General features: G+C 45.7%; 2 protein-coding genes across 10 annotated transcripts in view; both read left to right on the top strand.

Annotated features, from left to right (window-relative positions):
- Positions 1–7,849, top strand: part of ptk7b (protein tyrosine kinase 7b) — a 59,108-nt gene extending 51,259 nt beyond the window's left edge. For 3 of the 9 annotated variants that reach the window (XR_015506540.1, XR_015506541.1, XM_087279883.1), the window contains one exon: positions 7,643–7,712. Coding sequence is in view for 4 of the 9 variants with exons in the window: in XM_087279883.1 (XP_087136009.1) it covers positions 7,643–7,660 (18 nt within the window). In the remaining 5 variants the exon portion in view is untranslated. Of the gene's footprint in view, positions 1–762; positions 838–1,110; positions 1,263–1,493; positions 1,673–3,929 lie in introns of all 9 variants that reach the window. The other 6 variants (XR_015506538.1, XR_015506537.1, XM_087279881.1 and 3 more) reach the window with 4 other exon arrangements.
- Positions 7,850–13,396: 5,547 nt separating this feature from the next.
- Positions 13,397–25,000, top strand: part of srfb (serum response factor b) — a 25,050-nt gene continuing 13,446 nt past the window's right edge. The window contains 2 exon segments of the mRNA NM_001442212.1: positions 13,397–14,123; positions 19,376–19,639. Coding sequence (NP_001429141.1) covers positions 13,566–14,123; positions 19,376–19,639 — 822 coding nt within the window. The 5' untranslated portion in view covers positions 13,397–13,565.

Raw genomic sequence — 25,000 nt, 5'->3', positions numbered from 1 at the left:
ATCTCAAATTGTGGAAAGCTTCGACTCTTCATATTTGTTGGTGAATTCTACTTTATAACTGCAGACTGTTGGATACAGCGTGCTCAGTGTGGTCAATCATATAGCTTTAGTTATTTACATGCATATATAGTTATATGTGGGGCTCGACATTAACACCCTACAAGTGTGGGTAGATTTCAGCTGTGGCCAGTTGGACAGCGTGTAGTTTTCTGAAAAGCAGAGTTCAACAATAGGGATGGCGTGTGAGAATGACTAAAACAACAAGTCTATACCAACTGAGCAGAGGATCACGTGTGCGGTGAGACGCAGCTGATCCTCCCTCACTGACGGGGCTTCAGTGTCACGCACAGCTGATGTGATGCACACGAGTCTTTAACGTTAAAAAAGAAACAGTCGCTTGTGCCTGCAAGCGTGAATAGTGTGATCGGTGCTCTTAGAAATAGACTTGGACAAAAAGTGATGCTCGTGTACCCTCAGTCCTGCTGCTCTCAAGAGCTCCAGATTTAGTTTCAGATGGATTTTTGAAGCTAAGTGTGAAATAAGAAGTGAAATAGAGGAGCAGCGGAGGCGTGTGGACACTACACAACATCTAAATCAAGTCATGTCAGCACGCCTCAGTCAGATCTCTGCATAGAAAATAGACTTCCTCAAGAGAAGTGTGGCTAGTGATGTTGGAGATCTACTAGCCACAGCTGCTCACGTGTGTGTCTGAGGTGATTATCCAGCAGGGCAGACGATGACGGAGCTCTTCTGCTGTTACAGGGAGATCTCAAACAGTTCCTGCAGATCCAGAGCAGCAGCAGCAGCAGCACACACCCCATCAGCACCAGAACTAAAGTCAGTGTGTGTGAGAGTGTGTGAGAGTGTATGTGTATGAGTGTGTGCGCATTTGATGAAGTTGTATTATGTGTGTGGGTATGAGTGTGTGTGTGTGTGTGTATGTGTGTTCATAGCTGTGTCTCTGCATGTGTGTGTGTGTTTATGCACGCTTATAGCTGTGTCTTAGTGTGTGTGTGCTTATAGCCATATCTCAGCGTGTGTGTGTGTTTACAGCCGTGTCTCAGTGTGTGTGTGTTTATGACCATGTATTTGTGTGTGTGTGTCCTGCAGATCTCCATCTGTGCACAGGTGGCTGATGGGATGCAGTATCTGTCACAGCAGGGTTTTGTGCATGGAGATGTGGCTGCGCGGAACTGCCTGATCAGCGGACAGCGGCACGTCAAAGTGTCTGCGCTCGGCCTCAGTCAAGACGTCTATAAGAGGTGTGTGTGTGTGTGTGTGTGTGTGTGTGTGGACTGCTGCTGTGGTGTGTGTGTGTGTGGAGCGCCCTCTAGTGTCGCTGTGTTAGACTCACCGATGTGCTGCTGGTGTGTGTGTGTGTGTGTGTGTGTGTGTGTGTGTGTGTGTGTGTGTGTGTGTGTGTGTGTGTGTGTGTGTGTGTGTGTGTGTGTGTGTGTGTGTGTGTGTGTGTGTGTGTGTGTGTGTGTGTGCAGTGAGTACTATCAGCACGGGCAGCTGTGGATCCCGCTGCGCTGGCTGCCGCTGGAGTGTGTGCTGCACAGGGAGTTCTCCAGTAAGTCAGACGTGTGGGCCTTCGCTGTGCTGATGTGGGAGGTGTTCAGTCTGGCGGATCTGCCCTACACACACCTCAGTGACGAGCAGGTGCTGGAAGGTCAGTGTGTGTGTGTGTGTGTGTGTGTGTCCAGATGTTCCCTCAAGTACAGCAATACCTGTAGGTTTGGACTTTATGGGGATTTTAATGTATTCTTGTATTTATTGCATGTTTGATTTCTCTGTTGTTGAAGCGCTTTGGGTTTTAGAAAAGCGCATTATAAATAAAGTGTACTATTAAAATGTATTATTATTAGGGCTTTTGTTGACACATGTGCAAGATCAGATTTGGATGGGTACCAGCAGGCTAATACCCGATCCAGCAGAACTATGCAGTATTGAACCGATCCAGGTATTGGGAACGGTTCATCGCTAATATTTATAAATAATTAAGTGCTAACTGTTCATGTTAGTGAAGATAAATTCTGTACAATGCAAATAAAAAGAGTGTCAGCAAGCAAACTCCTCAGAGCACTAGTGGGTTGTGGGGACCCCTTGTGGCGGCGGGGCTCAAAGCATCTGCTGAGTTTGCTTTTATTGAGCGCCTCCTCTGTTGCCACAGTAACACCAGTTAAATGATGCCTTGCAACTGGTTTGCTGTCAATAAACCGTCACCTTAGAGTTATAAGCCTCTGCCTGACATTTTGTCAACATAGAGTTATTGACATATTCTTATTAAATGTACATTATGGGATGTTTTTTATCTGTTGTTCACATTTTAAGGCTTTTTATTTTAAAAACAATTATTAAACATACACTGTTTGCTCAATATGTCAAGATCATCCAGAACACAGAGAGAACCGTATAACTGCACGGTGAGGAGATGTCAGTGTAATGTGCTTATTTTATTGTGTTTTAGTGTGTGTTAGAGCTGCAGCAGCTGATGCTCTTCAGACACGTGTTGTTGTGCTGGTTGAAAGTCTCTTCACGTTTCAGTAGTGCTGATGACAGTGAATTATCTGAATGTGTTTATTCTTATATTCTGGGTGAGGCAGAAAACTGAAACATGTTCATCAATTAAATAGAGTCAGGCTGATAATTCCACACTTCTGATAAGTAGCCCAAACTGTCTGTCAGCAAATGTAGATGTGTTCATCTGCAGCCGTTCACACAGATCCGCCATTTGCACATGAGAGAGAGAGAGACAGCGGTAAAACCACATGCTGAATCAACACTTGTAAACAAGGATATGCCAATGCGTAAGCCGACGAATGGACAAAGCAGACCAACCTACCCTAGTGTACAGCACACAATGATGAGGAGAGATCTAAACCTTATGCATCATGGTCAACAGTATGAAATGCATGCAGACTCATATGCAGACTCATGCATAAAGCATATAACAAAGTAGTCCAACATCGACATGAATGTTGCATCAACCAGCTTCAGTTTAGCATCCAAAGAAAGGCAGATCTTCATTCTGAAAACGCAGCCTCAAATCACTTTTAATGTATTCACCAATTGCTGAATGTGGAAACTGAACGAAAGTGTCTCATCAATTAAAATGCCAAGATATTTGTACTGGGACACCAATTCAGTCTCTAACCTGAGCAGTAGTAACAGCACCCGGCTTCTGCTCAGCTTGTTTAGAGTTTAGAAATAGCATCAGTTTAGTTTTATTAGCATTTAAAACTAGTTTTAACTCGGATCAATTAGGCTGAAGAGCATTTAAAGTGATCTGCAGTTGAGAGAGGGCCAGACTGGGTGTAGATGCAGCCGTGTATATGACTGTATCATCAGCATAATATTGAAATATAATGTAGCTGAAGTCTGCAAGTACAGTCTTTAAATATTTCCCAGATGATGTTGAACAGATTGAGGAAATGTTCACAGTATGTCTGATAATATTTGTTCTTCTGGAGAAAGTCTTATTTGTTTTATTTGGGATAGAATAAAACCTGCCTAGTTCCCCTAATTACCCTAGTGAAGCCTTTACATGTCACTTTAAGCTGTATAGAAGTGTCTTGAAGAATATCTAGTCTAATATTATTTACTGTCATCATGACAAAGAGGAAATAAATCAGTTATTAGAGATGAGTTATTAACACTATTATGATTAGACATGTGCTGGAGAAATCTGCTCTCTGATAAACAGGAATTGGGGGAAAATAAACAGGGGGGTGAATAATTCTGACCTCAGCTGTATATGAAGTGTAATGTTGGGTAATTGGTAGTGTTAGTGGGTAATTGTTAATATTACCTTCCTGTACATTTATTTGTACATTTCACTGAGCTTTATGGTACACCACGTTACACTTATGGTGGATCTGATTCCTCTGTGTGTGTGTGTGTGTGTGTGTGTGTGTGTGTGTGCGCAGGTCTGCGTGGCGGTGTGTTGCGTCTGCCTCCTCCAGCCGGGTGTCCCGCTCCGCTCTTCAGTCTGATGTGCCGCTGCTGCTCCTCCAGTCCTAAAGAGCGGCCGGCGTTCAGCGAGATCCTGCAGACGCTGACAGACGCACACACACACCCTAAAGTCTAGAGGAGTGTGTGTGTGTGAGACGCTCAGGATAATCCGCCTTAATAAAGACACACTCCATCAGTGACCCGTTCAGCCTCAGGGAAGCAGAAACACACTGACCTCTGCAGCGCCGACAATCCAGACCACGAGCAGCTGACCACGCTGGAGCTCTCTCTGTGTGTGTGTGTGTGTGTGTGTGTGTGTTTACTCAGAGGATGTCATATGAAGAGCAGCTCTGGTTATCTTCAGTCACGTGGTTGAGAAACTGATGATAGTGACTGATAAACATAGCTATAGTACGATTAACACATGTGGACTAATTAATGAGTGTGTGTGTGTGTGTGTGTGTATGAGTGAGTGAGAGAGTGTGTGTGTGTGTGTGTGTGAGAGAGTGTGTGATCCTGCTGTTTCTCTGAGGTGCTCACAGGCTGTTACTGTAATAATTATGCAACACCTCCGACTGCAGACCTTTCTGAAGCCATGATGATGATGTGTGTATACAGGTGTGTGTGTGTGTGTGTGTGTGTGTGTTGATGATCAGCAGCTCTCAGTCAGTCCAGATCCCGCAGATGTACTCAGGTCAGGACACAGAATGAGGGCTCGTTCACACACAGAATGCGTCTTTTCTTCAGACAGCTGAGACTCAGAGCTCAGGAAGAAGTTCAGCATGAAGCGTGGGTGTGTCCAGACACACACTGACCAACACTCGCAACAGTTGCCCCGCCTCAGAGCTCTTCTGATTGGTCCTCTGCTGTGGAACTGACAGTGGTGAGCAGCGCTGTATTTAAAGTCAGTATTGAACCCCGGTGTCCTCTCCTTATGTGTGTATGTATACAGTAGCGGCTGTTAGAAGCGATGCGTCTGCACTTCATTATGATGATGAACACATTAATCTGTCCTCAAACTTTAATCAGACACCAAACCTTCCCCCTCACACTAGCTGCGCCCCAAATCGCACACTTGTGCACTATTCTACGCCATGGTGTAGTATAGTAGTGTGAGTCGTGTGTTCACACTGGAAACTCCAGCAATAATCAGAGCACTTTAATTACCGGATGATGCTCTCGTTCAGCCAGTATAATGAAGTGTGGACACTTCACACACTCCACGACTGCAGGTTTGCTCACGGAAGCAATTAGCAGAAGAGGCGGAGCTATCGGGCGCACGTGTTGGATAACCAGGGCCGGAGCAAGCTGAACTGCCGCTCTAGGCAGAGGACGATCACGACTCAACCCCAATGTGGAAACCAAAGTGACCGGTTATGAAAATGAAGTGAGGTGTCGCGGACCTCTTTTCCAGCGCACTATAACTGAGGGTGCTGAGGGAGGGACGGAGGGAGGGAGGTGTCGCGGACACTGCACTCTTTATTCTGCCGCCCTATGCAAGGAAATAACTGAGGACGCGCGGGTGCTGATGGAGGTGTCGCTGACACTGTCCTCTGTATTCTGTCATCTATGAGCGAATATATCTGAGGACGTGGGTGTGGTGAGGGAGGTGTCGCGGATGCCGCCCACTCTATACTGCCGCCCTAGGTGGCCGCCTAGGTCGCCTCTATGGACGCGCCGGCCCTGTGGATAACTTCATTTATTTTAAACTGTGAAAGTAAAATTCTCCTACGAGAGTGATTACAGCGCCTCCCGATGGTGAATGCGGTTATACTCACGGCAGGTATTATTTGGTAGTTTGGTCGTTTATTTCACTGATTTGGCGACCGGCAAACATCATCAGAGAAACAGTTTGAATTTCCACATAGTAAAATAACATCAGTGTGCCATTTGGGGCGACACTACATACATGCACTCTGCTGTTGAGTGCATAAGTGCATAGTGTGCCATTTGAGACGCAGCTACTGACTTCATTTCTGGTCACATGGAATTCCCTTAGGGCGGAGCCATCAGTCATATAAGGTGGAGCTATCAATTCCTTAGGGCGGAGCTATCTGTTCTTTGGGGTAGACCTATCAGTCGTATAGGGCAGAGCTATCAATGGTTTAGGGTGGAGCTATCAGTTCTTTAGGGTGGAGCTATCAGTCGTATAGGGCAGAGCTATTAATGGTTTAGGGTGGAGCTATCAGTTCTTTAGGGTGGAGCTATCAGTCGTATAGGGCAGAGCTATTAATGGTTTAGGGTGGAGCTATCAGTTCTTTAGGGTGGAGCTATCAGTCGTATAGGGCAGAGCTATTAATGGTTTAGGGTGGAGCTATCAGTTCTTTAGGGCGGAGCTATCAGTCGTATAGGGCAGAGCTATTAATGGTTTAGGGTGGAGCTATCAGTTCTTTAGGGCGGAGCTATCAGTCGTATAGGGCAGAGCTATTAATGCTTTAGGGTGGAGCTATCAGTTCTTTAGGGTGGAGCTATCAGTCGTATAGGGCAGAGCTATCTGTTCTTTAGGGTGGAGCTATGAGTCATTAGGTGCGTTCGACTTGAACCATGGCTGCAGCCGGTGATCGGGGTTGGCTAATAACAACAGGCGGGGGCGGAGTTGTAACCGTAGCCGGACACTTCAGGGTTCAAAGTTGTGGCAGTCATGATGACCGATTACATGGCATCATCATCATTTATTTATTTATAACAATAAAAGATTTACTGACAATCAAAACTTACATTTCACAACCACTTAAAGTTTGAATCTTCTTTTATTACTTGACATGCATGAAACCCCTGCTGCTGCTGCTGCTGTGCTGAGCGCTTCATCAGACGCCAGTGTAATGCTCATTCACTGTTCTCAGGCGTGTGTTTACACTGAAAGCAATAGAAGAGATGTATACTGCAATGGAAAGACACATTCTGTGTGAACGGACCCTTATTCCCCTGCTGTCAATGTGTTATTGGAATATTTCCAAATGTTTACTGTTTAAACATAACCGTTTAAATAACCGAATAATAATCTCTCATTTCTGTTCCCTTCGCTATGATGCAGTAGTTACTCTAGTATTTAGCAGGATGCCAGTTTTCAGTTGATTTAAGAGGCTGAATTCAGTAGCCAATCAGAGGTGGTCTTGTTTGACTGCTTCATTACGCTGGGCTGGCCTGCACCGCTTCAGGATTGCAGTAGTGTTGAATATAAAGCAGAGATCAGAGATGAAGAATGTTTGAGCAGCACATCACCTGTGCCGGTCCCTCATGTGTCAGTGGATTCTGAGCGTCTGTCAGTGTTTAATCCTGTATTAGTGGAGATTCTGCTCATGTTTCCAGCGCTCTCAGGTCTCTGCATCTGCTGCTCTGAGCTCTGCTGGTTTCTCCTCAGGCTGATGTGTTTCTGCTGGTGTTCAGGGACGTCTGTTTGCTGGAGATTCTGGAGGATCTGGGACTGATGAGATCTGCTGTTTGAGGCATTACTGATGAAGGTTTGCTCCTGATTATTGATTCTATAATGCAGTTCTGCTCCTGCTGTACAAATGTTCTCCTCCACAGCTGAAAGTGCCTCCAGCATGAAGGACAGGACTCGCTCACTGCTTTACACACTGCGCTTCTGCTTCAGTTGAGGATTACTGTTTACAACACTGCTTTATACACGCGCTCCGATCGGCTTATTATTGTTTATTGGTGGTGTGTGTGTGCTTCCTCTTAAAAGCATTCCTCTGCTTTTTAAAGGTCACAGATGTAAAGCTGCTCATTATTAAACACACTTCTGTTTTTAACAACCTCCATCATCATTCTGCAGTTTCTCTAATTATCAACACACACACACACACAAACACACACACAAACACAAACACACTCTCACTCCAACGTAACTGATGTTTGTAGATCTCTGTCCAGCAGGTGGCGCTGAAACATCTTTATCAGAAACACACACACACACACACACACACACACACACACACACACACACACACACTTACACACTTTCTGGATGCTTTGCATTACTGATTGAACATCTCTATAGTCATGATTGAGCTGTTTTTATTGTTTATTTTATAGGCATCAGGCATTCATTAATGCTTCATCCCCCCTGAAGAATGTCAGAACAAGATGTATGGGGGTCAGCTCTTTAACACTGAGACATAGATCACTCTGCTCTGTATTTTAAATATTAATATTAAAAATTATTAAAATAACAGACCATATGAATATATATTTGACCACCCCTATAACTGTTCAAACCAATGCACAATCCTGAAAAATCAGTCTGTGATTGTCAGATCTAAAGCATCAAGAGACGGATTATCATGTTTGTGATGCGCCCACAGCGAGGTTGCAGAAAAACATCAGGAGCGCTAGCACTTACACTGAGGGAATGACATCTGACGCGGTGCAGTTTGTTGTTGTCTTAAGATATATTGATGACATATTATATATATTATTATTGACATGATGCTTTCAGCGTATTATACCAGCTCGTCAGTCTGTGATAAGCACAGTTATAAAGCCAAATTAATGTTAAAGTGAGCGGCGTTCATCTGACAGCTCCATCTGCGACAGCACCCTCACAATGGATACTGGAGAAGAGGAAACGGCCGAGCATCAGCCCCAAACACACGACTCTCACTGACACTCCACATGCTTTACAGGAGAGACGGTACAGGCCAAGTGTGCCGCAGGCCTGCGTTTGAGTGAAGGTCTCGGCCGTTAGATCGCCCCCTGGGGGCTGGCTGCAGTACAAGTCATAAAGCCCGCCTCCTCCGTGTTAATGAAGGAGACTTGAGCCCAAATAAAAAAAATATTACACTTGCAATAAAATGTCCCGAAAGATGGTTCTGGTGGATTAAGGCACTGGTTATTGTGCTGAAATAGGTGCAGATCTTCATTTTTGTAAACAGTTTGTTTTTAGCAGTAATTTAATGCTGGGCGTGTCATCGTGATTGACAGCTGTGATTGACAGTTTCTCAAAGCAGCGCGTCTGAGCTTCGGCAGGAGACTGAAGTGTTATTATTCGATTTCTGTGTTATTTTACCATGACAAAATGAGTTCAGCAGTAAACTACAGTTTCTGACATACATGATCCTGGTGGAACACTGTTTATTCGCTAAGGTCAGGGCTTTTTTCGGGCTTTATTAGTTTGCTGATACACGCCTAGCCACCCAGATAGCAAAACACACTCGGGCCAGTTCCAGCTAGATTCTTGCCTGCCGGAGACTTACCCCTCAGAGCTCAGACTGACTACCTCTGCTGGACCTACTCCGGATGCCTGGACTCACTGCCCGATTCCAGCCCGAGTCAATCGAGCCAGATGCGGCGGCCGAGCGAGCCGGAATCAGCCCGCGACGCCGCGAGTAGGTTATGCGCTGCGGCCCGGAGCTGGCGAGATTGAATATATAAAACCCTCATATTTGTTAACATTATTACATCCATTTGTGTTGATATGACAGCAAACGCATGCTGAGCAGTTCGGGGGGCGTGGTTGATTTTACATAAAGCGTTTGGTTGGAAGCTCGACTCCGCTCATTTTCGCGGCTCCTCCTCTGGCTCCATCAGACAGTCCTTCTGCGCATGTCAAGGCTCCAATTTCAGCAGTCTTTTGCGACAGTTTGTGCCCGTCAAGCAGGCGTTTTGCCCTCAAGGCGTTCAATGGGAAAAGGGGCTGTCGCGTCGTCCATATTTTTTACAGTCATTGCTACAGGCCGACAAGTCTCTGGATGCCTGCAGTGTTGTGTGTGTGGTCATGTGCAGGACGTAATGCTCCATGATGAGCAGATTCAACACTGTAGAGCTCAACACCCAGATTCTGCCTAGACAAAGCTGAGGAGAGCAGACGGAGCTGTACCAGGCCCGGGTCATCATCACCAGCAGAACTGCTGCATTCAGACAGTGAACTGTGTGAACACACACGTCTACAGTTCACTCCGAGCATTCAGTGTTCAGTTGAATTCACCATGTTTAACTGATTCTGCTGAAATCACTGCTGCAGTCAGAAAGCAGTTCAGCAGAGCGGCAACTGACCTGATATAGCAGGAGCAGTGCAGAGTCCAGCGTTATTCATCAGCTCCTCACTCCATTCAGCTCCCTTTAGCCAAAGACGTCTGCGGTGGCATTAAACGCTATGAGATAAAGGGCTGCTCCACTAGGATATCATGTGTTAACTGTAGTTGATGTGTAGTGTAGCTGTGTGAACATAAACAACATCTCTGAATGTAAAATGTAAAGGGAGATCTTGGGTTTTACAGAGTTAGCTTAGCAAAGCCTACAATGGACTAATTTTGGGGACTACAAACAATACTTCCGCCCCCTGTGACATCACACAGGATCGTTTACTGCGCACACACACTAAGCAGGTAAGGGGCGTGGCCAGAGGCGCTGTAACGTTACAGCAGATGAAGCTAAAAATGCCTCCAAACACGGCTGCGTCCACAGAGCTTCATCTGTTTCTGTATTTTGGGCTTCCAAAGGACACGACACAAAGACAGAAGTGCTCACAGTTCAATATTAATCATGTTCCAGAGAATTATAAATAACACAGCACACATATAACACACATGATCTGACAAAACAGCTCCAGAATCTCCCAGTTCAGTGCTGGATTCGGCTAAAATCTCCTCAAAGCAGAAGCTGTGAACTCGACCTGTGAGTGTTTTTATTAGTTAAAATTGATCATGACATGTTCAGTGTCTAGTGTTAACGGTATGCTGTAGCAATGATGTAAACAATGCGAAATGCTGCTTTGCACCGCAAACGATTGAGCTACTAACTCATATTTATCAGTCAAACTGCTGTAAACACACACACACACTCACACACACACACACACACACACTCCACCAGCACATTCGTGTCTCAAGTGTGTGCGCGACTTTGCACTGATTGTCTTCAGGCAGCTTTTCCATGTTTCACACCTCAGATAATGAAGTCACATAAGATATGTGGATGATTCATATTACTTACACCTGCTTATTCCTGATATATGTGACAGGCGTCGTGTAACGCATAGAGTTTAAAAATACAGGAGAGCTCAGCTGACTCGTGTAGCAGCAGAATAATAAATGAAGCCTCACACAGGTGACATCCCACATCTTGTGCTTTATTCTTCTGTCACGATATCTTACAGAAAATAACTTAATCTGAGCATCAGAGAAAAAACAGAGAAACTCCCGCACACATGCGCTTGATACAGAAAGTTCACACATTCACTCACTCACACTCACACACACACACACACATAGACGCACACACACAATAGCAAACGCTCTTAAAGGAGCCGCAGCCCATTTTCACTGGTTACAGACGCTTGTCAGATGTTATTTTAGAGCAGGCAGGAGCTTGACTGAGGTTTACACAGCAGAGAAGCGCGTGCTGTACGGGCGTGACGTGGAGCTGATCTTCATCAAACAGCAGCACATTACGATGATGACCAATCAGAGTCACTTAAGGGCGGGCCTTTCAGAGGAACTAGGAAATAAATCAGGCGTGTTCATGTTAGCTGAGTATCAAAGTGAGATACATGAAAACATGAGCACACACTGCTTTACATCTTATAAACACAACCAAGCCTTAAAATTACATTCTGGACCAGCCCTTTAAGATTTCTAGTTTCAGACTTCAGATTTTGGGATCCTACCGCACAACACCACATGTTTGCTATTGCAGCCGCTCTTGATTTTGCAGCCGCTATGCGTGGTTGAATGCGTGTGACGTCATACGGGATCATATCAGGACTTTTTTTCTGGTAAAATATGAGTTTGTATCTACATTTAGCCTGAAGGTGGAGTCCAAATACACGCACAGTTAGTAGTTGAACCTACAGTAACATCTGAAATGTCTAATCAGAGAGTACTGCAGGTCAGAATACCAACAGACACGTTTAATAAATAAACTAGACGCAACTAAAAATAAATACACAAATGACTGGAGAATGTGTTCTCAGAACAGTTACCCCCCTGATCGTCCATTTATGATTCACACACTGTTCTTCATCCTCCAGAAGAGGTCATCAGTATCTGATGATGTGCTGCTGTTTCTGTGTGGTCTGGTTCGGGTTAGGGCTAGGGTTAGGCCACAGGCACTATCATTAACCTGATATAAAGACGACTGAAGTCTGTGTGGCGACGCAGTGGCGCAGTAGGTAGTGCTGTCGCCTCAAAGCAAGAAGGTCGCTGGTTTGAGCCTCGGCTCAGTTGGTGTTTCTGTGTGGAGTTTGCATGTTCTCCCTGCCTTCGCGTGGGTTTCCTCTGGGTGCTCCGGTTTTCCCCACAGTCCAAACACATGCGGTACAGGTGAATTGGGTAGGCTAAATTCAATTTCAATTCAATTCAATTCAGCTTTATTTGTACAGCGCTTTTACAATGTAGATTGTGTCAAAGCAGCTTCACATAAATGGTCATAGTAACTGAATTGTCCGTTGTGTATGAGTGTGTGGATGTTTCCCAGTGATGGGTTGCAGCTGGAAGGGCATCCGTTGCGTAAAATCCGTTGCGTATCCATGCGTAAAAACGTGCTGGGTAAGTTGGTGGTTCATTCCGCTGTGGCGACCTTGGATTAATAATGGGACTAAGCCAACAAGAAAATGAATGAATGAATGAAGTCTGTGTGATGTCTTCAGTCAGAAGTGTGTGTGTGTGTCAGATGTACTCTGGGTTCTGCTGAGGTTCTGTCAGCTGTTCCATTCCGTCTTCAGCTCTCGGGCTTTCATAGCGGTTCCTATGGGAACCACTGTTGCTCTGGAGCCTCAATTACATAAACACTTGTTTGCAGTGCGAAGGAATGGTGTGTGTGTGTGTGTGTGTGTGTGTGTGTGTGTGTGTGTGTGTGTGTGTGTGTGTGTGTGTGAGAGAGAGAGGGAGATTTTATTTTCTGTGTGTGTGTGTGGTTTTATCAGTAAATTCAATGAGCATAATTGCGAGGCGTCATGATGATGATGAGTGTGTTCTGCTGCTGTGTGTGTGTGTGTGTTGATTTGTGTCTAATAACTGTATTAATGTGTCTGCGGCGCTTCTATTCATAGAATAATTCAGCTGCTTCGCCCCGCCCCTTCTGACGTGACGTTTAAGGTGAGCGCAACCGTTTTGGTATTTATGCAAATATGCCTTGGCTTAAACCAATCGCTCTCCGGGCCGTCCCCGCACCAGCCAATAACTGAACCTGACCGTTACTCGCCATATAAGGAGCGAGAACTCCAAAAAAGGAAACAGCGTATTTCTTTATATGGAGAAAAGTAGATCGGGCGTGTGTAGATCACTGCGCGCTTTTGATGAGCCTCGTGAAAAGAGCGTCGGGAACGCGCTAGCAGAAATGATTGACAGCTGTCAGTCTTGTGGTGATGGAGGTGATTGAAGCAGCAGCATCAGCGGATGAAGATCACTGGTGATCTGACGCGCACTAGATGACGCGGCGGATTGATCGCGGAAGCGCTCGTCGGACTTTCCTTTTAGAGAAAGCGCGGAGCTCCAGAGGGGGGTGAAGCGGGTGAGAGCGTGAGTGAAGCCGGCTGCCTGCGCTCGGGTTCGGCATCACTTCTCAAACTTTCCCGCAGACTCTGATTGTTTATCCGCGGTGTATGAGCGCCGGAGCCGGGCTTTCTCTCTCACTGACCGTCTCACGGATCGTTCTCTCGGGCTCGTAGGATGCTGTCCAGTCAGACCGGAGCGGCTCTGAGCGGAACCGGCGCGGGGAAGAGCGCGGTGGTGCTTGGTGCGGGGCTCCGGCCGGGGCTGGTCCGCTCCGTACCGGCGGGGATGCTCGGGGGGAGCGGAGCCGCCAGAGGAGGCTTCCGGCCGGGGAGCAGCGGTGGGCAGGGGCCGCTTCAGGCTGGAGGGATGTTGTCCGGTTTGGGGATCGGGATGCCCGTGAGGTTTGACCCGGATAAAGAGAGTCCCTTACACGGATGCAGCGGCTCTGACGCGGACTCAGACTCGGGTGATGAGGAGGAGCAGTCGGGCCCGCTGGGGGACACCCGGAGGAGCGGCGGAGTCAAGCGGGAGAGAGCAGAGATGGAAGCGGCGCTGGGGGCGCAGGAGGCCGGCTTACCCGCCGCAGGGTTCGGGGTGCTGGCCGGAGGAGTGGCCGGAGCAAAACCGGGCAAGAAGACCCGGGGGAGAGTCAAGATAAAGATGGAGTTTATAGACAACAAACTGCGGAGATACACCACCTTCAGCAAGAGGAAAACCGGCATCATGAAGAAGGTGAGAAACTCATCATGCCTTTCAGAAATCATGCTCAGGTCCAGCAGAAAGTTTCAGGGATTGTGATGGACACTGAAGAATATCTGTTTATTTACTGCATTATGGGGTGTTGATCTCTGCTCTGTCCTCTTCTGATGGTGTAAAGTCAACTCTACTGTTTAACAAAGTGACTTTTATTGACATTTTAGTGGTTTTAAATAATATAAGACATAATATCTAGAGGAATAAGTGTGTAGAATAACAGTTTATTACAAGCTTTCTGTAGTGTAATATAGACTACAACACCAACACACACTATACACATGTGCAGAACACACACTTTACAAGGGTAAGAGTTGCTGAAAGAAAGATCAAGATCTCATAATGCAATGCAGAAGCAGAAATAAACAGAGAAAAATAAAAACATGCATCAGAAATGGGGAAAACTGCTCGTTTCCGGATGTTTTTAGAGTGTAGTCTGACTGAAGCATTGCAGGTTCGAGTCCTGCTGATCAATAAACAGTGTACAGAAGCATCTGTTACAGGCTGAACGTTCATATAAGAGTAATTCCACAAATCTCTGTCCACATCACCAGTAAAGTAAAAGCTCAATCACTCAAACATCACTAATCATTCCTAGGATTTCTTCATCTTTCACTTGTTCCAAACACACAGGAAGATATTGTGAAGAATGCTGGAGGAACAGGCAGTATTTTCTGCTTGAATATGCATGTCGGTGTCTGCTTTTATCCAGCATTCTTCAGGATGTCGTGTTTTGAGTCCAACAGAAGATGAAACTCAATAAAGTTGAAGTGAAGAGGAAATTCAGGATTGGCTGATCTGTGCTTTTAATAATAATTAAGGAGCTCATTCATTCTAGTCTTGTTCTTGCATTTGTGATTTCATTTCTCACAAAGTGTACAGTTCTGGCTTTTTATTCTGGGATTTCTGACTTTACACAGTTCAGATGTCAAATCAGAAACGCTGAATTGAGGATTAATGATGCAGTTTCAGACATTCCTCTTCAGAGAGAGTTTAGATCTCGCCGCTCTGAGTCTCACCTCATTATTAAAACAGTGAATACCCCAGACAGTTGGATATAAAGTCAGAGGTGCAGGATCATAGTTGTGTATGTAGTGTTATAGTGTGTGTGTGAATTGTCCTCCGCAGGCTGATCTGAGGTCAGCTCTCCTCTGTGGTGTCGCGTGTCTGTCCTCTGCTTGAGATCTGAAGACACAACAGACGCCACTGTGAGCTTTAAATAGAGCGAGCGACTGACATTCTCCATTACACACACACACACACACACACACACACACACACACACACACTCATGCAGCATCAGCTCCAGCATCACCGGTGGAGTTTCACACACTCTGAGTTTAACAAACACTCCACTATTATTGGAAATAAATATAAACAGCTGAGTTTCACTATTTCTGAATCATTCAGCTGATCTGCAGGAGCACTTTTAGCTTAGCTTAGCATAGATCATTGAATTGGATTAGACCATTAGCATCTCACTCAAACATGACAGTGTTGATAACTCTCCTGTTTACAGCTGGACTCTTCTGTAGTTCTTCATCCTCTACTGAGACTGAGGGAACATGAAGAGTTCTTATAGACTGATAGATATAGGAACTATTTTCTCATTCTGGCGTAATGATCTGGGAACTTTACTGTTGTGGCATTACTGTGGTTGGCGCAGTGATAATACACAACAGTGCCTGAAAATAGTCCCCGGCTAGCTAACAGTGCTGCATAATATCACTACACTGCTGCAGCAGTTACACGACAGTAAAGTTTCCAGATCATTACGCCAGAATGAGAGTATAGTTCCTATATCTATCAGTCTATAAGAACTCTTCATGTTCCCTCAGTCTCAGTAGAGGATGAAGAACGACAGAAGAGTCCAGCTGTAAACAGGAGAGTTATCAACACTCTCTGCTCATGTTTGAGTGAGATGCTAATGGTCTAATCCGATTCAATGATCTATGCTAAGCTAAGCTAAAAGTGCTCCTGCAGATCAGCTGAATGACTGAGAAATGGTGAAACTGACCTGGTTAACTGTAGAGGAGCTGTAAAATTAGCACATTCACAATAAAAGTGGAGTGTTGCTTTAACACACTGAGGAACTGAAGGTGCTTTACTCACCAGAGCGCTGAGAAATGCAGGAAACCTGTGCTACACACACACACACACACACACACACACACACACACACCTGCTGGAGGATGATGGCTGAGCACAGCTGAGCAAACGCAGACGTGACGGAGTGTTTTACGGCTCCACAGCTGACACACACACACACACACACACACACACACACACACACACACACACACACACACACAGGTATTATAGAGCTGTGTGTGATAATGAAGCTGTGCATCAAATGTTGCCATCTCAGGACGGCTCTGAGCTTCTCCACCTGTTCTGATCCTCTTCAAATGTTGATTACTCCACACGTTCATGTGCAGAAGAGCTGATATATAGTCATGTACTGTGTGTTGGGGTCAGGATATGAGCTGATGTGGACAGAGCTGAGCTTATGCGAGTCTTCACCCCCACAGATCTCTCTCTTATATCAGTATTGTCTATGAGATGCTGTACAGTGTTATATTAGTGCATGTCTACAGTAGATCAGTCAGAATACTGAAGACAAGTCTGGAGATCAGCTGACAGAATAACTCATGATAACAGTGTAAAAATGACCACACACACACACACACACACACACACACACATGAGTCTGTTAGAGTAGGCGGGAATATTAAACACAACGTTAAAGAGGAAAAATCAGGAGAAATTGTGAATATTTGACATGAATTTAAATGCATTATCTTTCTATTTCTACAGAATAATATTATTTGCATAAATATTTCAGTTCAATAAATCTGTTTTGTTCAAATTCACTGTGATATATGAGCTATATCCTCTGAGAGATGATCAATATTGATCTGCACAGTAGCGTGTGCTGCTTTGTGTTCAGGGAGGGTTTGTTGTGAGCTCCAGCTCTACTGCATCACTTTATGCTAATGTCAGATTGAGTTCGGCCAATCAGCGTGAGCCTCATCAGGCATTCAGATTTAATCTCCACATGGACACACCATCATGTTCAGCGAAACTGTGTGTGGTCTGATCAGCAGTTTATTAATGAGTGAATATGAAGCATTTCAGAGTTTTGACCATGTTTTACCATGATATTACTGCAGTCATCCCTTTTAGATGATTACAAACATGTTGAAGAGAGAATCTCTTTGAAGTGTGTAATTATATGCACACAAACTACACACACACACATCATAATATATATATATATATATATATATACACACGTGTGTGTGTGTGTGTGTGTGTGTGTGTGAGGGACACTTCATAATGAATAGTGGGATATTATTGTTATTGGATATGGAGTGGGGTGTCACGGTGGCTCAGTGGTAAGCACTGTGACCTCACAGCTAGAAGGTCACTGGTTCAAGTGCTCTGTGTGGAGTTTGCATGTTCTCCCTGTGTTGGCGTGGGTTTTCCCCCACAGTCCAAACACATGCACTATAGGGGAACTGATCAACTACACTGACCGTAGTGTGTGAGTGTGTGTATGGGTGATTCCCAGTACTGGGTTGTGGCTGTAAGGGGATCCGCTGTGTAAAACGTAAGCTGGATAAGTTAGCGGTTCATTCAGCTGTGGCGACCCCTGATGAATAAAGGGACTAAGCATGAGTGAATGATGTGTAGTGACTATAAGAAAGTGACTAGGGGAAGTGTCAGAAAGATGAGGGAGTCGATGGGGGAAAGATGAGTGTTTCTACAGGTGGTTTGTCAAGCCCACTCACCTGTGTGAGGCACACTCAGAATGGAGCCTCTTTTCAAGACGGTTATGCTGCGTTTTACATTTACATTTAGTCATTTAGCAGACGCTTTTATCCAAAGTGACTTACAAATGAGGACAAGGAAGCAACTTACACAACTATAAGAGCAACAGTGAAGTGCTGTAGGCGAGTTTCAGGTGTGTAAAGTCTAAGAAGGAAAGTATTAGTATTTTTATTTTTTTAATTTTATTTTTTAACATTCAGATTTTTAAAACGCATGTAGATTTATTTGTATATAGATGTGAATTTATATTTATTTATGCGTGTGTGTGTGTGTGTGTGTGTGTTATATCATCTTTACATAAGAGTACTAAAGATGGATGAGCTGTTGTGTGAGTGGCTGCAGTGTCTGTGTCAGTGATCTGAACTGTATCTGATGCTCGAGCGGGGACCACTCACTTTACTGGCCCCGCCAAAATTAATCAATAAAATAGCTTTTTCTTAGCCACAAATATTAAATAATGTGTCGAAAATAACGGCTGTTTTCCCAGAGATGGGTTGCGGCTGGAAGGGCAAGCGCTGCGTAAAAACTTGCTGGATATGTTGCCGGTTCATTCCGCTGTGGCGACCCCGGATTAACAAAGGGACTAAGCTGACAAGAAAATGAATGAATGAATGAATGAAATAATGCCTGTGAATCTAGAATTGAAATATTTAAAAGATGTTAAATGTTTAGCAGTAGAATAGAGCAGAATGCAGGATGTGCAGGTGTTTTATTGCTGAACAAAAGCTTGCAGAGTTAAAGTGACGGAAATCTATGCAAAACATCACGTCATATTTTCTTCATGGTGTTGTACACGTGTAAATATCTGTTTCCACAACGTTAGAGACTGACATTTCCATAATTTGCTGTTGCCATCTCTTCACTGCGCTGCTTTTTACCAGGTTGTGGAGAATAATAACCTGCTCACAGCATCCATCAGATAAAAGCAACCAAAAAGCAAAATGGTGTTCACGACTTGACAGAACAGGAGGCATTCACAGACCTAAAGCACAAGCTGAGTCTGGAGTCTAAGTCTGTATTTGCACAATAGTCGCAGGCAAATCAAACTTTTGTGTCAAGGCAGCACTGCCTCATCAGGCCGTAACGGTTCTCTCTGCTGTCCCGAACATCGCTCATGCTGGCCCCGGGCCATCGGCCAGTCCTTATTGTTGAACCCTGCCACTGCAGACAGAGGAAGAGAGGAGCTCCACCGGCTCTCACAAAGGAGTCCAGCGCTGACATGACCAGAGCTCAGAGCAGCAGGATCTGTGAGGAGGAGTCGCATCTTCCTGTTTAACACACTGATTTGACCACAGCAAGGAAACAACAGCGGCTCAGAGTGCTGCAGTGTGTGAGTGTGTGCATCACTTTGTGTTTGTGTTTGATCTGTGTGTGTGTGTGTGTGTGTGTGTGCGCAGGCGTACGAGCTGTCCACGCTGACGGGCACTCAGGTGCTGCTGCTGGTGGCCAGTGAGACGGGTCACGTGTACACCTTCGCCACGCGTAAGCTGCAGCCGATGATCACCAGCGAGACGGGCAAAGCTCTGATCCAGACCTGCCTCAACTCTCCAGACTCGCCCCCCCGCTCCGACTGCAGCGACCAGCGCATGAGCGCCAGCGGATACGAGGAGACCGAGCTCACCTATCAGGTGTCTGAGAGCGAGAGTCTGGGGGAGGGGAAGGTGAGACGCGCACGCACACACACACACACATGTGCGTACACATACATAAACATGCACTCACTTACACACATGCATGCACACACACATACTCACACATACACATATACTCTCTCACACATACACTCATGCTTATACACACTCACACACACATACAGATATGCATGTTCTCACACACTTACATGTACATGCACACATTTACAGATGCATGTGCAGTCACGCAGGTGCATAAACACACACACACATATACACAAACACATGCATGCATTAACAAACGCACACACACATACAGACAGACATACATGCATAAACACGCATCTGTGCATGCATAAATACACACACACACATACACACAGAGGCATGCATGCATACATACATACACACACGTTTAAACACACACACATTTAAACACACACACATGCACACAGGTTTTGTCTGTTGTATTCAGTTGATTTGCTACTGAGCGCTGCAGATCTGATTCTCCTCAGCTCTGAGCTCTGCTGGAGTTACTTGAGTTACTTGAGCTATCTTTAGAGACTATACTGCTGTGTGTGTGTGTGTGTGTGTGTGTGTGTGTGTGTGTGTGTGTGTGTGTGTGTCCACTGCACATAGGGATTATTAGTGCTGACCTCATCGTGACCCTCAGTGTGCAGTTTGTTGTCCTCATCTGGTCTCACATGAATCATCAGTAAATGACTCCTGAACTGATTCACTGAGTCAGATTGGCTGTGTGTGTGTGTGTGTGTGTGTGTGTGTGTGTGCGCTGCTGATCAGTGTGTGTTTCTCCTGCTTGATGATCTGCTGCTGCAGGGTCTGGTGTCTTCACTCTTATTGATCAGCTTCAGTCTGAGTCTGCAGATGTTGGAAAGCTCTCTCTTTACCAAACATCAACAGTACAGGCCGCTACAAGTGTGTGAGTGCCGGAGTGGATAATGCGCTTATTAATCAACAACATTCAATCAATAACTGAATATTGATAATGATGAACAGCAGATCCTCATATTACACTGAATCCTGCAGGATCATGACACTGAACAACCACCACAGCAATACACACACACACACACACACACACACACACACACACACACACACACACACACACACACTCACTCACTCACTCACACACACACACTCACTCACTCACAAACACACACTCACTCACTCACTCACTCACACACACACACACACACACACTCACTCACTCACTCACTCACACACACACACTCACACACACTCACTCACTCACACACACTCACTCACTCACTCACACACACTCACTCACTCACTCACACACACACACACACACACACACACACACACACACACACTCACACACACACGCTCACTCGCTCACTCACTCTCACACACACACTCACTCTCACACACACACTCACTCACACACACACTCACACACACACACTCACTCACTCACACACACACACACACACACACACACGCTCACTCACTCACTCACTCACTCACTCACTCACTCACTCATTTACTCACTCACTGACCGACTCAATCACTCACTCACTCACTCATTCATCTTCCTTCAGCTTAGTCCCTTATTCAACAAGGGTCACCACAGTGAAATGAACCGCCAACTATCCCAGCATGTTTTACACAGCGCATGCCCTTCCAGCTGCAACCCAGTACTGGGAAACACCCATACACACTCATTCTCTCTCACACTCATTCACACACACACACACACACACACACACACACACTCATACACTAGTGCCAGTGTAGTTGATCAGTTCCCCTATAGCGCATGTGTTTGGACTGTGGGGGAAACCGGAGCACCCGGAGGAAACCCACACCAACACGGGGAGAACATGCAAACTCCACACAGAAACACCCACTGACCCAGCCGAGACTCAAACCAGCGACCTTCTTGCTGTGAGGTGACAGTGCTGACCACTGAGACACCGTGATGCTCATGATATGACTGATCTTAGCTGCTCTCTCATCTGTAATCATTACTGAGCCAATCAGATCATTCCAAACTCAGTGTGAATAGTCCGGCTAGCATCACTCCGTCATCTGATAGATTGAAGAATCCCCCCATCTCCCCCTTTCCTCCTTAACCGTGTGGAGCTCTCGGGAATTACCTGATCTCAGACCCTCCTACATGCTACATGAGCAGGACAGCATGCCAAACCTGCAATGAGCATCAAGCGAGATCTGAGTGTGAACTCTGAAACAAGGAGAAATAATTCACACCTGTACAGTTTTACAATACTGTGTGTCTGTCTGTCTGTGTGTGTGTGTGTGTGTGTCTGTGTGTCTCTGTGTGTGTGGGTGGGTGTCTGTGTGTGTGTGTGTGTGTGTGTGTGTGTGTGTGTGTGTGTGTGTGTGTGTGTGTTTGTGTGTGTGTGTGTGTGTGTGTGTGCTGCACCTGTGCTTCAGATGAACTCTGACCTGCTTCTGTGACTCATTGATAAAACCGGCCTCCGCTGGCCTTATATGGTGTTTCTCCAGCGCTGTGTGTGTGTGTGTGTGTGTGTGTGTGTGTGTGTGTGTGTGTGGATGAGGCCCCTTACATTCCTTATGAGCTGCAGCTGTTCTGCTCAGCCGGACTCAGTGTGCGCGCGTGCCGGACACACACACACACACACACACTCTCTGCTGGACGTGATGGTGCAGAAATCAGTAGCTGTGTCCCAAATGGCACACTGTACACTTCTGCACTCAGCAGTACAGTATATGTATATAGTGTCGTCCCGAAGGAACACTGGTGTTCTTGTACTGAGCTGAAGTTCAGCCTGTTTCCCTGATGACGTTTGATGGTCGCCTAATTAGTGAAATAAAAGACCAAACTACCGAATAATTCCTGCCGTGAGTATAAGCAAAGTCCCTTTAGGGCAAGTCATTTCACTCAGCGGCCATCTTTGAAGCGGCTCTCGGGCAGTATGCTCGGCATTCTGTCTGAAGAGGGAAACATCAAATTCTCCAAAACTACTAGCCAAGCCTACCGTTACATTCCATATGAGGAATAACCCATAAAATTAAACAGCGACTGTCTCTTTAGTTTCAGTTTTTAATATTCGTATCACTCAAAATCTGCAGAAACTCATGTCTGGTCGAGCCCCTCCCCCGGAGAATTGTCATTCCATAGCGTGATTGGCTCCTGAGCTAGTAGGCGGGGCTGTATTTACCATATAGTGATCGCTGATTGGCTCCTGTACTAGTAGGCGAGCTTTATTCACTATACAGCGATTGCTGATTGGCTCCTGTACTAGTAGGCGGAGCTTTATTCACCATATAGCGATCGTTGATTGGCTCCTGTACTAGTAGGCGGGGCTTTATTCACCATATAGCGATTGCTGATTGGATCCTGTACTAGTAGGCGGGGCTTTATTTACCATATAGCGATCGTTGATTGGCTCCTGTACTGGTAGGCGGGGCTTTATTCACCATATAGCGATTGCTGATTGGCTCCTGTACTAGTAGGCGGGGCTTTATTCACCATATAGCGATCGTTGATTGGCTCCTGTACTAGTAGGCGGGGCTTTATTCACCATATAGCGATTGCTGATTGGATCCTGTACTAGTAGGCAGGGTTTATTCATATTTCAGCGATCGCTGATTGGCTCCTGTACTAGAAGGCGGGGCTTTATTTACCATATAGCGATCATTGATTGGCTCCTGTACTAGTAGGCGGGGCTTTATTCACTATATAACGATTGCTGATTGGCTCCTGTACTAGAAGACTGGGCTTTATTCACCATAAAGCGATCGTTGATTGGCTCCTGTACTAGTAGGCGGGGTTTATTCATATTTCAGCGATCGCTGATTGGCTCCTGTACTAGAAGGCGGGGCTTTATTCACTATATAGCGATCTCTGATTGGCCCCTGTACTAGTAGGCGGGCTTTATTCACTATATAGCAATCTCTGATTGGCTTCTGTACTAGTAGGCGGGGCTTTATTCACCATATAGAGATCGCTGATTGGCTCCTGTACTAGCAGGCGGGGCTTTATTCACCATATAGCAATCTCTGATTGGCTCCTGTACTAGTAGGCAGGCTTTATTTACCATATAGCGATCGCTGATTGGCTCCTGAACTAGTAGGCGGGGCTTTATTTGTTGTATATATGCTTCTGTACTGGAAGGCGGGCTATTCACCATCTAGCGAGGCCATTGCTGATTGCCTCAGTGTGAACGCACTACTCACACTACTCCACTACACGATGGCCTAGAACAGTGCACAAGTGTGTGATTTGGGACGCAGCTTGTGTTTGACTGTGCACAGTACAGACGTCGTCAGCTCACCTTTACTTCAGCTTTCTGAAGGACGAAAGAAACATGAGTTTATATTAAAACACTGTTTTAAAATAATAAGCGATCTCTGTATGTTCTGTTTCTATGGTTGATTAACTCAGTATTTAAACAGAATTTCAGTTTCATGTCAGAGAATGTCTTATAACACACCTCTGCTGAATGCTGGATTCTGATTGGCTGCTGGTCACTCTCAGGTGTGATATCCATACGGGCCCGGAGCATGCGTCAATAGCACCGCCATATTGGTACAGGCTCCCAGCACAGAAGGGGGACACGGATTAGACCAAATTTAACAGGGAGGGTGGATAATACATCTCCTTGCACACAAGCACACACTCTTTATCAGTAATGCCCATGCGCTCACTGATCCATCCATGTGCAAAAGTGATGTAAAATCATAATATTCATAATTTAGATTAAATATTTGCATACTGACCAGCGGGAAACTCCCAATCATAGACATATATGTGTGTGTATATCTGGCTCTGGATGGCCACAGTCTGAATCTTGGTCCTGCATTCATTTCAGAGCAGCGCTACCCTGTACTAACATGGCGGCTCTGTTGACGCATTCCTTCTAATAGACGACAGCAGCGCAGGCCACATCTAATGTGAATATCTATGAGATGAAGGCACAGCTAAAGTAGTTCCGGCAGGTTTAGAGTGCATTACAGCTCCAGATCACTCCACTGACTGATTATTTCTCAGCTACAACAGTCAGAAACCACAACAGAACACAACAAAAGGGTGTGTGTGCATGTGCGCGTGTGCATTTGTGTATGTTGTGTGTGCGTGTGTGTATTTACTCATGCACACACACACACACACACACCCAGGGATGCCGGTGGCTGCCATGGGCCCTCTGACAAGTGATTGGATTTGGTTGCAGTGAAGAGTGGGGGGTGGTTGGGTGGTGTGGGGGGTTAGTGGGGAGAGGGAAGGGGGTGGGGGGTGATCGCGGACAACTGTGAGTGGCGGGTGATGAGTGATGAGTGGCGTGGGCCCTTGATAATGTCTCTGAGCCCCCAAAATGCGTGAGCCCTTAGAATAGTCCTAACTTTGCCACTCCACACACA

Source organism: Danio rerio, chromosome 13 (genome assembly GCF_052040795.2).
Source record: "Danio rerio strain M-AB ecotype USA chromosome 13, GRCz13ab, whole genome shotgun sequence".
Classification (NCBI taxonomy): domain Eukaryota; kingdom Metazoa; phylum Chordata; class Actinopteri; order Cypriniformes; family Danionidae; genus Danio; species Danio rerio.
Note: the sequence above shows the minus strand (reverse complement) of the source record. Positions and strands in the feature narration are given on the sequence as shown.